Source organism: Bactrocera dorsalis, chromosome 2 (genome assembly GCF_023373825.1).
Source record: "Bactrocera dorsalis isolate Fly_Bdor chromosome 2, ASM2337382v1, whole genome shotgun sequence".
In the NCBI taxonomy this organism is placed as follows: Eukaryota; Metazoa; Arthropoda; class Insecta; order Diptera; family Tephritidae; genus Bactrocera; species Bactrocera dorsalis.
Window position 1 is genome coordinate 29,960,367 of NC_064304.1, and position 21,505 is coordinate 29,981,871.

The 21,505-nt window shown below is 36.7% G+C and overlaps 1 protein-coding gene across 1 annotated transcript; it reads right to left on the bottom strand.

Annotated features, from left to right (window-relative positions):
- Positions 1-226: 226 nt before the first annotated feature.
- LOC105231898 (uncharacterized) lies at positions 227-18,692 on the bottom strand. Its single transcript, XM_011213409.4, has 4 exons — positions 17,829-18,692; positions 9,866-10,012; positions 2,196-2,369; positions 227-2,128 (listed from the first exon to the last, which is right to left on the bottom strand). Exons 1-4 carry the CDS (start codon positions 17,968-17,970, stop codon positions 2,037-2,039), a joined length of 555 nt encoding a protein of 184 aa, XP_011211711.1. The 5' UTR covers positions 17,971-18,692; the 3' UTR covers positions 227-2,036.
- Positions 18,693-21,505: the final 2,813 nt, after the last annotated feature.

Below are 21,505 nucleotides of genomic sequence, written 5' to 3' on the forward strand. Positions count from 1 at the left end.
TTAGATATTTAATAGATTTTAAAGAGTATACACGCTATACTCTTTAAAAATCTCTCCTTCGTACATAGTAACTAACAGATCTTTTAAATATCTAATTTTTAATATTAAAAAAATCGAAAAGTTAAAAAACTCGATCTTTAGAGAAATCCCCCTCTTTACGAAAACCTTTTTTCTTTCACAAGATAATGAAATTCGTATTAGATAACAAGAGATAAAGTGTCAAAAAATGAAATTCTTACTACATCAAGTTTGTATCTGTATTATAGCTTAAGGGGCAATCACCACCGATCCAAAGCCACTTATGAAAAGGACGATGAGGGTAGCCACATCTGGAACTGGCTACTCTATGACATTTTATAGATTGATCGATGATTATTGATTGAAACGAATGAAAGGTTTATAGCTCTTGAAATTCAGTGTAATATTCAATAAAGTTCGAATAATTTTAGGTAAATGTGACAAAAGGTTACTAGTTAGTCTTATGAAAGGTGTTATAAAAGAACCGAACAGATCAGTTCTTGTTTCTCATAATTTAGCTTTACCTAACCCGTCAGTAAGCAACCACTTTGAAATAATATTGGTGTTAAAAAATTAAACGGAAAAGTCTACGTAGCTAGAACTAGCTAAAACTGTATTCGGCTAAGACTAACAACAACGACTGGTAGCTGCCGAATTCAAGTTGTTCGATGCGCAGACTAAAATGCATGGCATTTCAGTGGAATAACACTCTGTATAAGCACAATTTGGTGCTTTGGTGATGGTATTTTTTATAAGCAAAATAATATTTCAATTAAATATATTACTTTCTGGTATCTAAATTTAATCACATTTTTACAAAGCCTGGTTATATACTTATGTCCTAAATATGGTATATAATTACTTATTTTAAAGGGTGTCTAATAATGCGCTTAGTTCTAGGAATAATGTTTCTATTATCTAAGGTACAATTGGCAAAACAAAACAGTTGATTAATTTAGTTGGCAAGGCATAGCCGCTTAGCTTGGCTTGGATTATGTCCTCCAAATTGTCCAAAGTCGAGTTAACGTTCTCGCCAGCACTGAAATCGTGTAAAACGAACGCGTTTTTTAATGCAAGTAAACCTTTATATTAATTTTTTATTACTTTTTAACAAACTACGGTGTAGAATTACGACTAGCACGTGCTTAAGTGTTCTCAGATATGTTGCCGGTGAGTTGAGTGCTGCAGAGAATAGTTTTACTTGAGAGTAAGATCAATGTCAGATGATCAGTGTACTATATAGTAATGTAAAATCCGAGTGTGTGCATTGCGTAGTTTTCATTTTTTTTATTTTCTGTATTATTTCTTTTAATTTTGTATATAAAGTTGAATTTAAGGGAACCTTAGTGTTAAGGCAGATAAACTTGGCGGTGGTAGTAATGTTATGAACTATGAACTATGACTATAAGACATCAATGATAGACATTTACGAGTATATTTTACAATATTTCGTTATTTATTACACTTATATATAACTGTAGTTAGGTATGTATGTATATAGTAGAGCTTTTAGGTGTATACAGGTAAATAAACTTAAACTATATTTCATGTAAGAGGCACGATAGTTGGTGACACACAGTAAAATCGATATTTATATAAAACCAGTGATACTTATAATTACATACAAATATGCCAGTTGGTTTGAGTTGCGGTTTGTTTCTTTAAATTGAATAAGTTCTTCATATATTTTGCTATAATAATCAAAAAAATGTAGTAATCAAAACATCTGGTAACGCTTACTAATTACACATGTATGCATATAACTCACTTCAGTGTGCAGTGCTGCCATATATTTATGCAAACAATCACACTTACTATATTTGACTAAGCTAATTGACCATATACTTTCTAATGTGTAGATTTTAAGTAATTGCAAGTTTTGCCTCAAAACATAAGTAAATATGTCTATGTGCTTCAACAAAATATTCAAAATATTTCACATCACAATTGGTAGAGAAATTAAATTTAGAAAAAACTGTCATAAAACTTGTTTAGCGCATCTGCTGTTGATTGACCGTTTAGAAATGCGGCTTCATGCGTGCGTAGACAATGAACGGCGCCACTGTGGAGACCAGCGAGCACAAAATATTTGCAATTGTTTGTAGCGAAGCTGTAAGAGGTCAAAATTATCTTCATTACATTTCTTTATTCACAAATATTGATCATTTGCTACTCACCGCCGCTGCAAATGTCACGCAAAACATCTTCGAAGAATCCACTCTCATTGTCACAGAGGCATAATTTAGTCTTAGAAATGAATTTCGATACACCAATTGTACGATTAAGACTCTCGAACTGACAAACCAAACCGTCCTCACATTCATGGCTGCTGGTGCATTTGTGACGTAGACCTGCAAGTGGTAATACTAAGGATTAGTTAGATCGATATCAGAGATCGTAAATTAAAGAGTTATATAAATGTACTAGTGGATCCAGCCACGCGTTGCTGTGGTATACATTTTTTACTATTATTCATATAATAAACTATTCAACACAGTGAAAATTTTATTTACGAATAAAGACAAAAACGTTTTTGTCGATATAAGAGTTGTAGTTGAGTTTTAATTTTGAATAAGTTCATACAAATAAATTTCATTGAAAAAAATAACGAATTTAAGGCTGCTTTCTCGGTGAATTGTTTTTAATATCCTATCTTCTAAGTCGGTTCGATCAGGACACAGCGTGCTAAATTTTGCGAAAATCGGTTCAGTAGTTTAGGAGTCCATCGCGGACGAACACACATGATTTTTACAATAATTTTTATAAATGAAGATATATGATGAGAATCATGAGATGAGTTAAGTTCCGAGTGACCGTTTGTCTGTCCGACAAGTTAAAACTTGAGTAAAAATTGAAATATCGTAATGAAAGAATGAATTCGAGGACAGACGTAATCGGACCAATGTCACGCACACAATATGCCATTAAACAAAAATCTATAAAAGGCCATAACTAAGCACTGAATTAATATATATGGTAAAACTACAATTCGGCGCAGATGATCGCACCTGCAAGGTTCAATGAACATATATATCCTACACCACTTAATATACAATAACCTAATTTGCTCAGGACAACACACTAAAGTACCTCTACCAACGCTATAAAAATGGCTGAATTCGTATTATAACGAAATTTCTCATCCCTCCTCATATAACGGTTTTGCTTAAAACTACTAAGGTTTCTACTTTTCCTACACGGAAACTCAAAATTGTGTGGGGTATGTTTACTATCATCCGAAAGAACATTCTTCAGTATTAATTTTTGAAAGATTATCTCTTTCAAATGTTGGCCACGGCTACGTCCCAGATGGTCCATCCGTTGAGTTTAGTTTTCTATGGTTCGTAGGAGCATTTCGATTTGTAACTGGCGAATGACAAACGTGATGTTTTTCTTCAAAGCAGAGAATTTAGACTTTCCGTGTCCCCACAGGAAAAAGTCTAACGGTGTGATATCACACGATCCTGGTGGCCAATCGCTTCAAGGCATAGACTTTAGACTTTACGTGTCCCCACAGGAAAAAGTCTAACGGTGTGTTTTCACACGATCTTGGTGGTCAATCGACCGGCAAAAAACGCGAACTTATCTGCTCACTGAAGTATTCACTCAGTGTTATGGGAAGTGACGCCGTCTTATAAAAACCAAAAGTCGCCGAGATCACGAGCTTCAATTTCAGATATCAAATAGTCAGTTCTCATGGCGCGATAATGATCGCCATTGACGGTTACGTTTTATCGGCATCAATTTTTAAGAGAAATGGACCGATGATTCCACCGGCCCACAAACCACACCACGCCGTTGTTTTTCTGAATGAAATGGAAGTTCTTGAACCTCTTCAGGTCGCCCTTCGTCTCAAATGAGTCAATTTGCTTCTTTACACACCAATTTAGCAAGGACTCGCTGAACAAAGTTTCACTCAAAAACATCGGATCTTCTCAAAACTCTTACGCTAAGCGGTGTCGCTAGGAAAGGTAAGGCGACTTCCGTTCTTGCACTAGCTGCATTTAAGACCTCGACGTAAAATGTGCCAAATCGTTCCATACAGAACCTGAATTTTCGTAATAAAGTTGAACGAATTGCTTTAATAACCTTCAAAGATTTATTTTTAAAACATAAAAGGGTCTAAAAGGAACTTTACCTTGGTTTGGACCGGTCAATTTGAATAAGAGCTATATACTACAGGGATCCGATTTGAGAAATTTAAGTGTTTTTGATCTTAGCGCTGCAATGGACACAGATTATATGCCAAATTTCGTGGAGGTACCTTGTAAAATAAAAAAGTTTTCCATACAAGGGTTTGAGTTTGTCTGTCTGTGTACTGTAGTTGATCGATATCGGTGGTTCCGACAAATGAGCAGCTACTTGGTAGAAAGAATGTATGAAATATTTCATATCGGTATCTCAAAAACTGAGGAATTAGATTCCGTATAGACAGACCGACCGACAGACAGACATGTCTAAATAGTCTCAGATTGACACGCTGAAAATTTATCTATATTGAAATACCTATAATCTTTTTAAGATCCATTACGTTTCCTTTTGGGTGTTACAAGCCTTGTGGCAAATCTTAATATACCTTGTCCAGGCTATAAAAAGCAAATAAAGCATCCACCTCAGAATGCGGATAAAAAAAGTATAAAAATTCAACGTTTCAGCTCCCAAAGAGATTCTAATTTTGATCCTTTATTCTGGGAGGAAGAAAATTCGGGATCATATTTTTCAAGAAGAAGCTCGACGTTGGTTAGAGATCCTTTCATTATGTAAAACAAATAAAAACGCCATCTTAATATTGCTAAGATACTTGCGATAATCACCATAAGTCCATACTCAGTACATATCGACTCGATTTGGAAAATGTAGTTTCGAGAAAAATGATTTTAACGGTTTTGTTTGTACTTCAGCTGACTTACCATATATATGTATATATTTATTCACTACTACTAACATAATATCGATTTCTTGAAAATTTTAGATTGGTCTGACCCCGTAATAAATCACTTCCTTGTCAAACTCGAGTCACATGTATGCTAGTAGGGCTGACTAACTATCTGCATCAGCTGCAGAAGCCTAAAATGCTCCTAACCTAGCCTAAATGTAACTGTGACATAGTTATTTTTATACAAGTTGGCATACATTTAGGCGTTAAGCCTGCTAAGTGCATTGTAAATAGAAGCCTATGACAAAGCAAATATAAGCAAAAGGACATGCTATACAAGGCGAGTAAATAACGAAAATAAGATTTTAATAGGGACGACACAATTAAATCAGAAAAAAAATAATAAAAGAGAATTCAGTTTCCTTCACTAGTAAAATTAACAGGTGAGGGCAATAAATGTGTAAAGAGAATTAAGAAAGACGCATAACAATTATTTTTGCTCCATTATTTAGACATACTTGAAAAAGGATGGATGCTTTGTTGATGAGCTCATTAAGATTAGTGAGAGTGAGTAATCTTTCAGAGCTGTATTTAAGCAGCACAAATATTTGTGCACAACTATAGAACGCGTCAAAACGTGCTGACACGAATGACAAGTAAATACAGTTAGACAGGATTTATTAAAAACTATAATAAAGGGAATTCGTGCCAACTGTGTTCTGTTTGGGCTTATATGTATATACATACATATGTATATAAACTTATATATTTGTGTGCTTACACTTGCAAATAAATGCATGCAAAGATGCATATTTCCTACTCGACCATCTGTAATGTTAATTGGCGCTGAAATTATTGCTGCAATGAAGCAATTAAATGAGCGTTGCACACGCTTATGGAGTGCCATTAAGTCATAAGGAAATAACTGTGTGTCATGCTGCACAACCATGAGCACAATGGTGCGGCGAGTTGGCGGTTAGCGGGGAATCGACGACACTTTCTTGTGTGCAGAAGAATTTCGTGTCAGTGCACACGAAGTGGCAGCAAAAGCCGTTACATTGTGTTTACAAATTATAAGGCAGATCTATAATGGCATTTTTTATTGGCTTTTGTATGCGGAAGATTGCAAGAATTCTAGTACCTGTGTGCATGTGTGTGCGTTCAAGTTTATGTATTTATAGGTAATTCAGATTTGAGGTTTCCTTGCAGTTATGACATTGCATCAAATTGGCTTGCAATCATGTCACCACTCTATTATTGGGCACAGCTACTATAGTGCATAAATATTACTCATACGCCGTGTTGACTGCACTGGTATGAGCAATTTTGAACAACTTTCCGGAAATTAGTGCTGGTTGGCATTATTCAAGGCTAATGTAATTAACAAAATATCTACATGCATTTAGTGGTTTTATGTTCCAAAATAATTTTGTACTCTGAGATTATGACAGATATCGAATGTAAAGTAGGAGAAACAAATGCTTTACGGTTTTTTAAATCGATGAACATTTCATTTATTTTACTACATAGTACTTATTAACATTATTAGTATTTTTTTTTGAATAATAAAAACTAAAAAGCCTTTAATACCCTTTTTAGAATAAAAAAAAACAATAACTTCCGCTGCACCGAAGCTAACGCTGCACAAATCTAAAAATTCCTTAAAAGAAAAAAATTACGATTGTTCAGTTTCACTATAAAACATACATAAAGCTGCCATGTCATAGGGATCAGATCTGAATAATTTCTTCGCAGATTGGATCATTGTAATAATCATGCGAAATTGTTATTTGACAGAACCCGAACCCAGTCAATATTCTTTAAGCCACTTTTTCATGTACGTAAAGTGCTTCGGAATCATATATCAACGTGACCAAGTGGCCGTAAGCCATTAAATATTGATACTCTTGCAACATCTTACTACAGAGTATAATAGTTTTGTTTGCTAACGGTTCTTTGTATCACCTAAACCTAATCGAGGTAGATATGGATTTATATACATATACAATATTTTGTAAATCAGGATGGCGAGACGAGTTTACTTTCTGGTGACTGCCTGTCCATGCAAGCTATAGCTTGAGTGAATGTTAGGATATTTTGATGAAGTTTGGTACACTTAATCCTTGGCACCTAAGGGATTTGTTTTGCAGATAGACAGAATTGGACCATTGCCACTTCCAATAAACACAATTAATCGAAGATCTTATTGTTATTTGACACAACGAGTTGTATTAGGGAAGGGCATCTGCTGTTTAAAAATTTATGAAAAAGTCAGTGTGGTCTCGTCCTCTAATAGGCTTAATGTTGATATCTTCTAAACAGTTAGAGCTTTAATAACCAAATTCACTGAGAAAAAATTCTTTTAGTATCTCTAGCGACAGTGTAAAAATGAGTTAATTCAGATTACTCGTATAACCACTTCCCATAAAACGATTTTGTCAAAGGCAAGTTAAAGGACAATCGCGCCGTAATGAAAATTTGCTGATTAGCGTGACACATCCCATATTTAGGTGAAAACCATATCCAAGGATGTAGTAAATCAATTTTAAACATGGATGAAATCATACAAAACCATGCCATGCCGGACAAACTTAAATTCATCCTGATCCTTGCACTTTCTAGTGCGCAAATTAAGAACCAATTTATACCATATATCGGGATAAAGCTTTGTACGAAGAGTGCCTTTGAGGAATATCACTTTATGACAAAATATTGTTCAAATTCGACAACCACTGTTCAAGCTTCTAGATACCGAATATGTGACCCACAATTCTATTGCGAACGTTTCATCAATAATATCGGTAAATCTGTGAGAGATTTTATAAAAATTCCGAGAGAATGCTTAGGTGATAATAGTATGTCAAAAATCGGTCGAATCGGACAATAAATCCCTTAGCCCCATAAACCTAATAAAAATATTTTCGAATTTCCAGTTAACTTTATAATGAATATATTTTTCTAATAACGTTGTCTCTTTGTACATAAAATGGTTAAAATTGGTATAAAACTTGCCCTAGCCGCAACCTGAACTACACCTGAAGGTAATTCCCGACCTTGTTCATTGCACGTTGCAAGGGAATGAAATGTTCGGTTATGTTTTATATAACTTTTCAACCTCTCTAATTGTAGAATTATATATAAACGTTCTTATAATTATTGTGCTCAAAATATGCAATCTGGAGTATGTCATGAAAATCTTCAATCCATGAAAGGCTTTTAAGGACCTCAGATTTAAAAATATTTTCTCAAAATAACGCCACACATGTTAAACCTGACAAGACCTTGTTACAAATAATCATATAAAAACGCCTTAACTTTCTTAATTCATCAAAAACCTTAATTGGAAAATTATGGTTAAAAAAGAAATCATACAAGGTAGCCTGAAATATATATAAGTTTATCGTTTGAGAAAATATAAGAAAATTATAAGTGGAATGTATACGAGGGCGACTCACCTTCGATTTCGACTATAATACGAGGGCTGTCCGATAAATAACCGACTTCAACGTGAAGCTAGCGGCACATCTGAAAAAAAGTTTCTACTTCAAATTGTGCATATTAATAGCTACTCGCCAAAATTTCAGAAATTTATTTTGCGCAATTATCTGTTGACAGTAATTTTTGTAAGTCTATTTCGGTGATTTCCCCAAAATGGAAAAAATTGAATATCGAGCTGTAATTAAATTTTTATTTTTGAAAGGCAATACGCCTTCACAAATCAAAGATGAGTTGGACTCTGTGTATGGTGACTCTGCACCATCGTTTACCACCGTAAAATTTTGGGCAGCTGAATTTAAACGTGGTCGCAGGAGCTTGGAAGATGATGAACGTCCTGGGCGTCCAAAACCTGTAACCACTAACTACTAGTACTAGACGACCCCCGGATTAAAATTAGGGAAATAGCTGAGATTATGAAGATGTCAAAAGAAACTGTTTGTCACATATTAAACCAAGATTTGGGCATGAGAAAGCTGTCCGCGCGTTGGGTGCCGCGTTTGCTTACGCTAGACCACAAACGTGCGCGCATGAACATTTCCAGCGCTCTGTTGGCTCAGTTTAGAGGCAATAAAACCCGTTTTTGGCGCCGATTGATAACTGTAGACGAAACTTGGATTCATCATTATACGCCCGAAACAAAAAGCCAATGTAAACAGTGGATTGAAAAGGGGGAACCAGCCCCAAAAAACCTAAAGCTGTGTATTCGACTGGGAAAGTGATGCCTAGTGTTTTTTGGGACAGCCATGGAATTATTTTTATCGACTCTCTTGAAAAAGGAAAAACTATAACAGGAGCATACTACGCATCATTATTAGACAAGCTAAAGGAAGAAATTTCGAAAAATCGGCCACATTTGCAAAAAAAGAAAGTCTTGTTCCACCAAGACAAACCACCATCTCACACCTCAACAGTCGCCATGGCGAAAATTCACGAATTGCGGTTCGAACTGCTTGACCATCCACCTTATTCACCGGATCTAGCACCAAGCGACTTTTTTTTGTTTCCTCAACTTAAAACTGCGCTCGGCGGCCAGAGATTTTCGTCAAATGAGGAGGCAATCTCTTTCGTGAACTCGTATTTTGCAGACAAAGACGCCCAGTACTATTTGGAAGGGTTGCAGAGATGGGAGCATCGCTGGGAGAAGTGAGTGGAGTTACAAGGAGACTATGTAGAAAAAATAAAAAAAAAATTTTGAAAAAGTCGCGTGCATCATGGTTAGGTCGGTTATTTATCGGACAGCCCTCGTAAAACAAAAATTATATTAAAACACCATTTCTGTGATCTAAGAATACTGGAACAAATCGAAAGGTATTCTATTTCCTAGGATTCAAAAATAACTCTTAGAAAAAAGTATTGTTTTTGAACGACTTTTTTATAAAAACCCTTATTTTTTTAATAACTTTTGATGAGTTTTCACTTTGTGTAGCATATTTTTACTACTTTGGAAGAATTTTTGTTTTTGTATCAACTCACCTTTTAGTACATCCTGGCAATGTCCATTGACCGGCGCCGAATCATCACCGCACAGGCAACGATGCTTGTAGTCGTTGGGGTCCTTGACGCAGCTGGTTTTATCTATCGTTATGCAGTCATCATGGTTGTTACATTCCTTGCCCTTAACTATTTATTTGTTTATTTTTTTATGACAGTCAGTGGAGATAGCGGAAACGAAAATGAAAAAAAAAATAAAAAAGAGAATATTTGATTAATTTATTTCAATGCAAATTGCGAATTACAAATTTGGTATATATACATATGTATGTGTATGTTTCTTGCATAAAAAGTTTGTTTCATCAATAGCTGAAATCAGCTGTCATTTCTATTTGTTTTGCATGCAAATTTCAAGGTTATAACCAAATTCCACCTGTCACTCAATAGGTACTCACCAATTTCATTTGATTTCTTTTATAGTTTTCCTTACTACAAATTAGGCATTGTAAGCACAAGCACAGCTTACTCAGCTAATATTGTAAACAATGTTTCATCGAAATTTCAGCGCACAAATTTGTAAATATGCAAAACTAGTAAGGAATTAGCATTAGTCACGAAAGCTTTCAGTCGCTTGCAGTGGGCGAAGAAATAACAAATTAATACTCAGCCAAAAATCGCTAAGGTCTCTCATCGTTTTGCGCTCTTAAAACGGTTTGAGCTACTCTTTTCTCATTTCTACTTTTTTGCATTTAGTCATACTTGTAATCAATAATGATTTTATTGCCCAAACTGGAACTAATTGTTTTTATTGCGTCTAAATTTGCTGCATAACTTCTTTCAGCTCATTAATATTCATATTCACATTTTTTGTTCAAGTCATTAATTTGGTGCATGTTTTGGTTGCTCTGAGTCCAGTTCTTGAGTGTGTTGGCAAACTAGTTTTATAAAGTTGATAAAAATTACACGTGCTACTTTTTACCGATTTTTTTTATAGAGGTCTGTTAATTCTTGCTTTATGAAGAGTAAAGATGTTGGGCTTCTGTAGAGGGATGGTCTATGTAGCTGTATCATATCTAAACACTCGCAGAACAAAAAATCAGCTTTATGAAATTGCTTTATCTTATCTTTGAGTTTTACGAGATATAGTAAATGGTAGAGCTAGCTGTTCACCATCGAGTTAAATTCAAAAATATCGGTGGGCTCAACACTTACAGGCTATCTAACGGGAGATTCAAGTAGAAGTACTTTTTTCAATAGCCTTTTTTGACAGGTCACAGCAAGAGTCAAGGATTCATGTTAGTTTTGTTCAGCATTGTTTGGCATTTCATCATGAAGAAACTTATCTAAACAACGTTTTTTACAAAAATATCGAGTCATACTGGCTCAAGGGTATGCAAACAAGCAAAATTGCCGCATTTGGGATGAAGAGCAACCTGCAGAGATTCAAGAGCTGCCATTTCATCCAGAAAAAAACCAACGGTTTGATGTGGTTTGAGGGCCGATGGAACCACAGGTCCACATTCCTATAAAAATGATGCCGGTGAGAACGTATCTGTCAATGGCGACTTTTATCGCGCCAAGATAACCGTCTATTTGATGCCTGAGACCGAAGCTCGTAATTTAGGCGACATTTGATTTCAACAAGACCACGCCACTTCCCACACATTGCATCAATCAATGGATTTATTAAGAGAACACTTCGATGAGCAGATAATTTCACTTTCTGAGCCGGTCGATTGGTCACAAGATCGTGTGATATCAGGCCGTTAAACTTTTTCCTGTGGGGATATGTAAAGTCCAAAGTCTATGCGGACAATCCCGCTTCGATTCAGGTCTTTAAGCAAAACATGAGGCATGCTTTGCCAGGTATCAGTTGAAATGCCCGAACGAATCATCGACAGTTGAACTCAACGGATGGACCATCTGACCATCTTCTATACGAGTGTAAAGCTGCTGACCGACGATATAGATATCATTGGCCTCAACAACTACGCCGTTAGTTCTTCTTTCTATACAATGGATAGGGTAGCAAAGCAAATGGGTCTGGTGGTGAAGAAATATCTCCTGTTATCAAACAAACAGCCGTCGCACTCGCGACTAGGCATCCACGTCACTGTTGACAGACGTAAATTCGAAGTAGTAGATAATTTTGTATATCTTGGAAATCCAACGCCAAAAATGTTACTTCGGACTGAGTAGGCAATTGAGAAGTAAAGTCCTCTCTCGTCGAACAAAAACCAAACTCTATAAGTCACTCATAATACCCGTCCTGCTATATGGTGCAGAGGCTTGGACGATGACAACAACTGATGAGTCGACGTTGCGAGTTTTCGAGAGAAAAGTACTGCGAAAGGTTTATGGTCCTTTGCGCATTGGCCACGGCGAACATCGAATTCGACGGAACGATGAGCTGTACGAGACATACGACGACATTGACATAGTTCAGCGAATTAAAAGACAACGGCTACGCTGGCTAGGTCATGTCATCCGAATGGATGAAAATAGTCCAGCTCTGAAAGTATTCGACGTAGTACCCGCCGGTAGAAGCATATAAAGAGGAAGACCTATACTCCGTTGGCAGAACCAGTTGGAAAAGGACCTGGTTTCGCTTGGAATCTTCAATTGGCGCCACCTTGCGAAAAGAAAAAAACGATTGGAGCGTTGTAGTTAACTCGGCTATAACCGCGTAAACGTTTTCTACGACAGGAAAGAAAAAAAATAAGAAGGATGGACCAACTGAGACGTATTCCACTGTTTCAATATTTATTTTGTCGTCTTCGAAGTAATCCCCGCCAGTTGTAATAAACACATGCCAACGATTTTTCTAGTCCTCGAATCACTTTTCGTAAGGAGTTTTTGCAACGGCATTCAGCGAATTTTCTTGTTAAATCTCTTCGATCAACGGGCTCAACGGAGCGGCGATTTCAGTTGGGCGAACAAGAAAAAATCACACGCAGCCAAATCTGATGAATACGATGATTGATCGATGGTATTCATTGCCTTTTTTGGCTTTAAATTCGATCACAACCGTAGTCCGGTGCGATGGTGCATTATAATCGCGTAGAATCCATGAACTATTCTTCCACTATTCCGGGCGTTTTTAACAGATATTCTCACGCAAACGCCTCAATACGGTCAAATAGGACTCCATATTGACCGTCGGTCCCTCTGGAACAAATTCATGATTTCGATGATTGCAGACACGTTTGCATGTCAAACTCATAAAACTATGTCTCATCGGCAGTTATAATGCTCTCCATGAATGTGGGATCGGAGTTCGCACGATCAAGCATATCCAAAAAGTCCTGTTTACGGTACGCTTTTTGAACGAAATTCTGCTTTATCGGGACGAGCAAAAACGCGTTTCATTCTCAAAATATCCACCAAACTCATCCGAACGGACTCGCGAGAGTAGGCAAACTCTCTTGCCATCTTTCTAACACTTATCTGATGATTTTCAAGCACCATATCCTTCACTTTTTTAATATTTTCATCAATTGAAGAAGTTGATAGTCGTCAAGAACGAGGCATGCCTTCAACGGTCTCTCGTTCGTGTTTGAAGGCGTTTCACAACTCATAGGATTGCGTTTTAGATAAAAGTGAATCATCGTAAGTCTTTTCCAACATTCTCAATGATTATGCGCACGAAATTTGGTTAAAAATATAAAATTTGAGACAAATTCTTTCTTTGATATTTTTATCCATTATCTATTCATTTGAAATAGCCAATTCAATATTTAGATGTAAACAAACTTTAAATCCCCTTAGTTTCAAAAAAATGTTATGAATGCACAAATGAACGTACTTTAAGATACATCTAACCTTCAAGACACATCTACTTTAGCTGCTGCAAATAAATATGTAAACTATGGAAAATAGGTATTTTTACAAACGACAATCGAGTAACCTTCATCAAAGATCCCTTAAATGCTGCATGCACCCCATTTGTCAATCCCCTTAATTATTTTTCCAAACATCTGCAGCTCGTGCACTTCTTTGTATATTATTACAAATACTACGCTGACAAAATTACGATATCCTCAGAGACTCACTCACACGCAGCTTTTAGCAAATCAAATCAATTGTCAAAGTAGATAACTGTTAATGCACTTACAACGCATGAGAATCGGAGGAAACTATTCAGACACCTGAACATTTGATTTGTCTAACTAAACGGCTTGTATATACTTATGTGTGTATGCTTGCAGACAAGAAAAAATTCAGAAGTTAATGACTATTATGTCATGGAAAATATTAAGCATATACCACACACATATGTATGTAGATACGCTTGCATTGAAATAAATCTTTTGACACAATATTGAAAAAGCGAACTTAAGGCAACTGCAATTATTATGAAATTATTAATGGATCTACACTCACTCATTATTAAGGTCACCAGGAAAATCTGACTAAAAGTTAACATTACTACTAGAGGCTTTAGAAGTGATTATCGCAAAAGAAATCTATTAACTTCCTAACATTTGCTTATGGTATCTAATTAATTTAACACTTAACTAGTTCTGACATGTGTCAAAACGACAGACTTAACTTAGATTAGCGATTGTTCGAGGTTTATTGATATACTGGAGACAGGTTATCATTAATAACAACACTAATATTGAAAACATATGTGACATTTTGGCAGCAATTGCTTTGTAATTAAACAAATTCTACAATAATGTAGATTAGATAAATTTCGTATGTAAATTGAATTGAATTGAATATATTTGTTCGAGTTTCATATCTTTTCCGCAAATTGATATTGTCAGCCTAATTAAAAGGGACTTTTCCCAGATATTTATGTAAAAGCTTTTCTTCTTAGCATTCCTTTTTTTACTCGTCAAGTCTACGTAACGACATGTAATCTGCACAAAGGTTGTTAAGCATTGCTCAAAATTATTTAGGGAAATCTTTTTGTCGCTACAATAACAATTGAAAGCATTATGTCACATATTTCCTTAGTAAAATGGTAGTATGCCCGAATTTAACATAAAATAGGAATTGTAAAATTTCAAGGTCATTAATTTGGAGAATTGCTTTGAATTAAAGTGACGTGATTAGTTTAAATGTATTTTCATAATGTCACTCTCATTAAACCCTTGTCTCAATTGGCAAAAAACGGGGATAGTAGTAGCTCTTGAGACGAATTTTTTTACTAGATCTTCGCTATAAGCAGAAAGAGGTAGTAATCATTTGGTGTCTGGTTCGAGCCATAAGGTTGATGTGTTAGAACCTCCTGAAACTTCTGGCAAGTCACTATCGTTCTACGCAGCCTGGCGTTGTCCTGATGGAAAAACACATTTCCTCTTGTATTTGCCAAAACTGGCTTCTAGGCGATTGTTTACCTCAGACGAATTAAGAGTTTGTTCGAAGAGGTGCAGCTCATAGAAGATGGATATTAAATCCATGTGTCTTTTTTGGCTTCACTCGTGTGGCACCCATCTATCGAGCATGCTTTTTAATCCAGCTTTACTTAAATACCTTACCTTTATTGCACAATATATACATTTTTGACTATTGGCTTTCCAGAGCTTTGTGCCTTAAAATTACCGGAATGGAATCGATGAAACCAAACTTCGCACTTATATACAGATTACTAAGCTCATCTTTAAGAAAAATACTGCATTTAATAGACGCACTAAAATTTTTCTAGAAAAAATTAGATTATTGCCTGTTTTAAAATATCGATACTTCATGTTTTACATTAATTCATCATCATTAAATGAGATTGTTTAGTTCAGTGCCGCAGTGCCTAACAACCTTCGGCAAGAAGAATAAAATAGGTAAAAGTTTGAGCTTATATTAAAGGTTACAGTTAACTTGAATATTTATGTTAACTAAAGTTAGGAAGATGGAGTTATCTACAAGTTTTAAGCTAACCCTCGTCTAATAATGGTTTATACGAGAAAGTTTGATGGTTGCTACCGAAAGATGGAGAGGATACAGCGACTCGCTGCTCTTTGCATAACGGGCGCGCTAAGAACCACTTCAAAGGCTGCATCAGGAAGATTACTTAACCTATCCCTAATCGAGTGGAAAGCTCTGCAGCAAAATTAGCTGCAAGATTGGTGGCATTAGGTGAATTCTCTACAAGGACTTTCAGGCATAATACAATAAGCCGAGTGTTAATGGACAAATTAGAGCACATATTCGCGTGCTTTATTTGGGAGAGAAGGTTCCAGTTCACACTAAAGGAGGGTGTATGGCATAGGATGTGTCTCAACAGCGGAACTTGCAACATCTATACAATATCTTCATGGCGAAAGTTTTTGCAGGTGCGAAAGTGGCAAAGATAGCTAAGGACGCCCGAAACCACAAAAAAGGGATGAATATGTACGTCGATAGCCAGGCGAACAGTAATCCTTACCAACAATGAGCCAGTAGATATTGCGGTTGTATATTTACAGCGTTTCAGGCCACAAAGGAATTCCGGGAAATGAAACCGTTGATGGTATTGCCAAGAATGCCTTTCATCTCAAATTTACTAAAAACGAAATACAATGAAATTTCCGAAAAAGCTGACGGGCGACATGGAATGCTTAAATATATGTAGGTTCACCAAGAGCCCTTTAGGAAAATTTGCATGCTTTTTACTTACGCGGTCTCGGCCTCTTCACAGGTTACAACCTACTGTTTTCAAATACAAGCCGGATAGACATAAGTATAGACGATACATACAGGAAGTGCAGAGAAGTTGGCATGAGAGAGGCGCTAAAACACCTCCTATGCCTCTGTCCAGCGCTATTTAGAACACGTTTTAAGTATCTGGAATGCTTCGGAGTTCAAGAGACTAGACGAAGTATCAAACTTAGATATAAAGTTGCTCTTAAAAAGCTCTTCGCAAAAAGTCTTGACGAATACTTTAGCTCAAACTAAACTGAACATCCATATGGCACTACTACTTAAAACCAGAAGGTATTTGCATGGCATGACAGCCGGCTAGTATAACCTCAATGTTTTGTGCAAAAAGGGATTAAATAAGGGTTTGGGTTTGTATACTTAACCATTATTAACTCTACCTTGACAGTCACCAAAACTAACTTTGTACATATAAAGACTTACTAAGTCTGCTAAGTAAAGTCACGTACCGACGGATTAGAATGTGCTTATTTTCTTAATGATAAGGTTAACAATAAAAAAACTACGATATTTAGGAACGTCAATTTTTCAAATTACAACTTGAAATAATTTTCACAAGCCTACGAGTAACACATAGCCTCCAAAGACCGTCGAGAGATCGTTAAAAACATGCCTCATTCTGAACGACCTCGACCTCTGGTGAAAATATAAAAAAAGTGAAGGATTTGGTGCTTGAAAATCGTTAGACAAGTGTAAGAGAAATCACCAGAGAACTCGACATTTCGATTCGAATGATTTTGGTAGATATTTTGGGTATGAAACGGTATAAAAATCAGAACGTTTTTACCGTAAACAGGTCTTTATGAACATGCTTGATCATGTGTATTCCAATCATCGGAATGGAACCCCTTTTTCAGTCGATCGAAGAGATAAAATAAAATTCACTGAAGGCAACACCAAAAACTGGCTATGAAAAGCAATTCTAGGGCGGGAAAAATCGTTGGCAGAAGCGTACTGGTGCGGATTACATAGAAAGCGACAAAATAAATGTTGATTAATATAAATATGTTACGTTATAATTTCTGGGTACTTTTTTGTCACAACGTATATTACAGAGTATTTCATAATTCTAAGAGTTTTACAGATTTGGAAAAAATTATTGGGAAGTGAAAGGTTATATATCCATAGGAAATGGTTAATAGCCTTTATCATTTTGGGAAACTTGATTATAGAAATATCAATTTGAGAATTTCTACAGCAGTGTCAAATAATCATTGTTTGGAAACAACCATCTTAAATGATTACGAAAAATACGTCTGTCTTCATACAACAGATTCTTCAGATGTATAGCTTTGTGTGATACGCCTTCCAATTAAGAAATTATTTCTTAACTCAATATATTAAACCGTGTTCAAATACTTACTGATTGGTGTTGGCGTTGGCTTGTCATTATTCGTCTTGCCAAAAGTTGTCAAAGCGGTCGAACTGACACCGAAGAGTATAATGAAGACGCCAAAGAGCATGGTTAGACTGCCACATTGTGTGAACCGTTTTAGAGGCTGCATTTCGAATAGTTTTTTTTTTTTTTTTTGTTAAAATTCGAACTTCAACTAAAAATCGTCACTAGTTTTTCTACTTTAATTAGTTCAATGCAAAGAGTGTTTCGGCTCTTTTTCGGCTTGTATTAGGTAATCGCACACAGACGTTCGAAGAAATTCGCTTGGTTTTATGCAAATAACACAAATTTCTGTTACTGTTTCTTTAGTTACGCCGCACTTAATGAGCGACCACTTCCGTTGTGTTGTCGTGGAGCCTTTGGTGGGCGCGAAAAATTGGCGTCAGCGGAGTAGCGCTTATCGGGTGTGAGCGTGAGTTGAGTTTCGCCTGTGCGTTTGTGTGCGAAATGCAGTTAAATAATTATTTTTATTATTATTTATTTATTTTTATATAGATTAAAATATGTTGTAAGTGTTTGGATTAATTTTAGAGTTTTTTTGTTTCAATTTTTTTCTTTGAAACACAAAAACTTTTTCGATTTTCAAGTTCAATTGGCGCTCAAGTCCAGCATCGAGCTCGAGTTACGCAATATTTGCAAGCTGCACTCAACACTGTTAATTATAATCAAAAATATGTTTGGTTTTACACTTTATTTCGAGACACTCTTCAATAAGTTTGGCTTCAAAAATCTGTTGAATTTCAAATATTTTTTTTCGCTTTGGCTTAACTTAGCTGGGAACCCGATTTTAATTGCTTCTTGTCGGCTGAACGTTCTGATTGCAAGTGAATATTTTTGCAGTCAACTCCAAGTTTAAGTTCGGTTTGCTTTTGCAGCCTATCGCCTCACTGCTTCACTGCTTCACCATCGCCACCTCGCTGCCTCTCTCTGCCAGCGTACGTCTGCTCGCCGTGCAGTACTTGACACGCCAACCAACGCACCGAGGCGAGGATTGTAGTGCCTCACAAACAAACGCATACACACATACATACTCACATTTGCATCGAATACACTCATACATAGACAGAAGTAATACTTGTAGTATGTATCTATGTATGTATATGTGCTGGTAGTTGGACAAAAGGGGGTCACATGTGCGGCGCATGACTCCCTCCTGTTGTATGGTGGCAGTAGCGCGAGTAAATCGGCTATAAATCGTGTTCATAAGAAATTATTTGAGCGCAAGAAAGTGAAAGATTTGCCATTTTTTTACTTTTTCACTTACTTTCGTATGCCTACCAATCTTTGTTTTGATTTTCTGTTGTTATTACCTGTATCACATGTTAGAGTGTGCATGTACGAGAGCAGTTTGACGAGTCCGTGTGGTTTTGGCTGAATTTTGTTTATTAATTTTGACTTTGGGTATCTATGTTCTAGTATACATACATATGTAATATGGAGCGTCCAACTTTGAGATCTGCGTCCATCGGCTGCATAAAATAATTTTTAATGAAAGACTTGGTGTGATGACGAAACTTTTTTTATGTCGTCCAATATACAGGGTTTTTCCGGAAAGTAATAGGACTGATTTTCTTTCGCCGCGACTGTACTTCAGTGAGAAATTCGGTAAATATGCGAGCGAGACGTTTGATATGATCAAGCAGGCTTACCCAGATTTTGATTCAGCAAGAAGTGGTGTGTTTCGGTGGCACCAGTCCTTTTTGGAGGGCCGGGAACAGGCTCAGCGAATCCAAAGTGAAAACGATGCTCATTGTCTCTTTTGACATCAAAGGCATCGTCCACAAGAGACATCGCAGCAGATTGGAAGGATTTTAACGTCTTTCTTGTGAACAGCTATGTAATCAAGGCCGGCATTTCAACGCTTCCGCAGCTGCCCTACATTGCAGATGTGGCCTCCTCAAACTTTTTTTGTTTCCTTTCCTGAAAAGGCTGATGAAAAGAGATCCAAGCAGCAAGGAAATCGCGCTGGCAGCGACGCAGAAGGAGCCTATTTAGAAAGTTTTTAAAGAATTGTAACGATTGGTTCAATTTAATTTTTTTAAATCGACTCAGTCCGATTACTTTCCGGACAAACCCTGTAGGGTTTTCAGTCTTAAGCCACCTCGGTACGAAAATATTTTTTCATGACAGAAGCTTTGGGAACTGCTATTGGATACCAAAAGGGGATCATTATCACAATATTTCGATGTTGGGTGGAGGAAACTGGAGTTTTAATGATAATAGGAATTTCCCCTTTTTCTTTCTTTTCAAATAATAAAGACCCCATTAGGGTCGTCGAATATACAAGCTCTTCGTTCCACGCTTTAACTTCTCAGATATCGGCTTAGGAATAAAGAAAAAATGTATTCGCTGAAAACGATGTTTTTTTACTTTAACGGGTACGGTTGAATTCCAATTAACCTCGTTACCTTTGGCCCGATCTCGGAAAGTTCAGTAAATGAACAGAGGTCTATCAAAAGGTGACCATTTTTTTTTATATGTCTGTCCGCCCTCCTGGCTGAGTATATGAGACCCCCGACAAGATATCGATCTGAAATTGTCCACTCGAAATTTTCTCACCAAGAAGTTACTCATTTGTCGGAACGGTCGATATCGGACCACTAAAGCATATAGCTGTCGTGCGACCTGAACGACCGAATAAAGTGCTTGTATGAAAAGCTTTGTCATTTGCCGAGATATCTTCAAAAAATTTAGAATAGGTTATTGTCCAGGACAATGAAGTAATCATCGAAGAAATTGTTCAGATCAAAAACTCACGGACTTAACAAACGACTCTTGTGTTTGTGCACCTAGCCGCTTTACTGCGCTCATTTGTTGCCATTAACAGTACCGTTAAAATGATTGCATTCGTATTGGTGTTGCCTAGGCGCATGATTACCATGTATTCGTAGCTTCATGCCACACGACCTCGTCCTCGTGCTGGGTAACGATTTGCATGCGCGTCTACGAAAATCCAAAATCGAATGAGCTGGCCGCCCATGTTAATGATGATGATGAGGACGATGATGACGACGTTGTCGGCAATGACGAAAGGCATAAGGCGAAGGCGAAAGGTGAAAGTGGCCTCCATAATGTTGGGCCCAAAAGAGCGGGCTCAGCGCCCTTAGCAGTTGAGCGATTTGGCTAACAAAACTCCAGTTTATGCTAGAGTCGTAGCCATAACTAACTAACTTCACTTATGTAGCTGTGCCTGTGCGCATATGCACGCACACATACTATATATAGCGGTAAATATACAATATGTACGCTGAGTTGTGCTCGTGTAGCGTTTGCATGCAAATCTTGGTACAATTTTGTTGAAAGTAAAAGTAACAATTGCCAACAGCGAGCAAATTCACGAATATCGTCTAATGCGAATGTTTTACAACACCAAAACACGGCACAACATGCCAAAAAAACGGGGAAAAATAAAAATAATGAAGGAAGCGAATGGGCACGCCCACTCCTTAGTTACATACGGGTATTTGCGGTACTTGTGTATGCGTGTATGCGTGTGTGCATATTTATTTTGCCAAAAATACTCGTAGTGCCACTTCTGCACCTAACGGTTATTACACTCGCGCTTCGACAGAATGTTGGTCACACACACATACACAAATAAATATGCGTAATGACATATATTTTACAATTTTTGGTCACTGGTG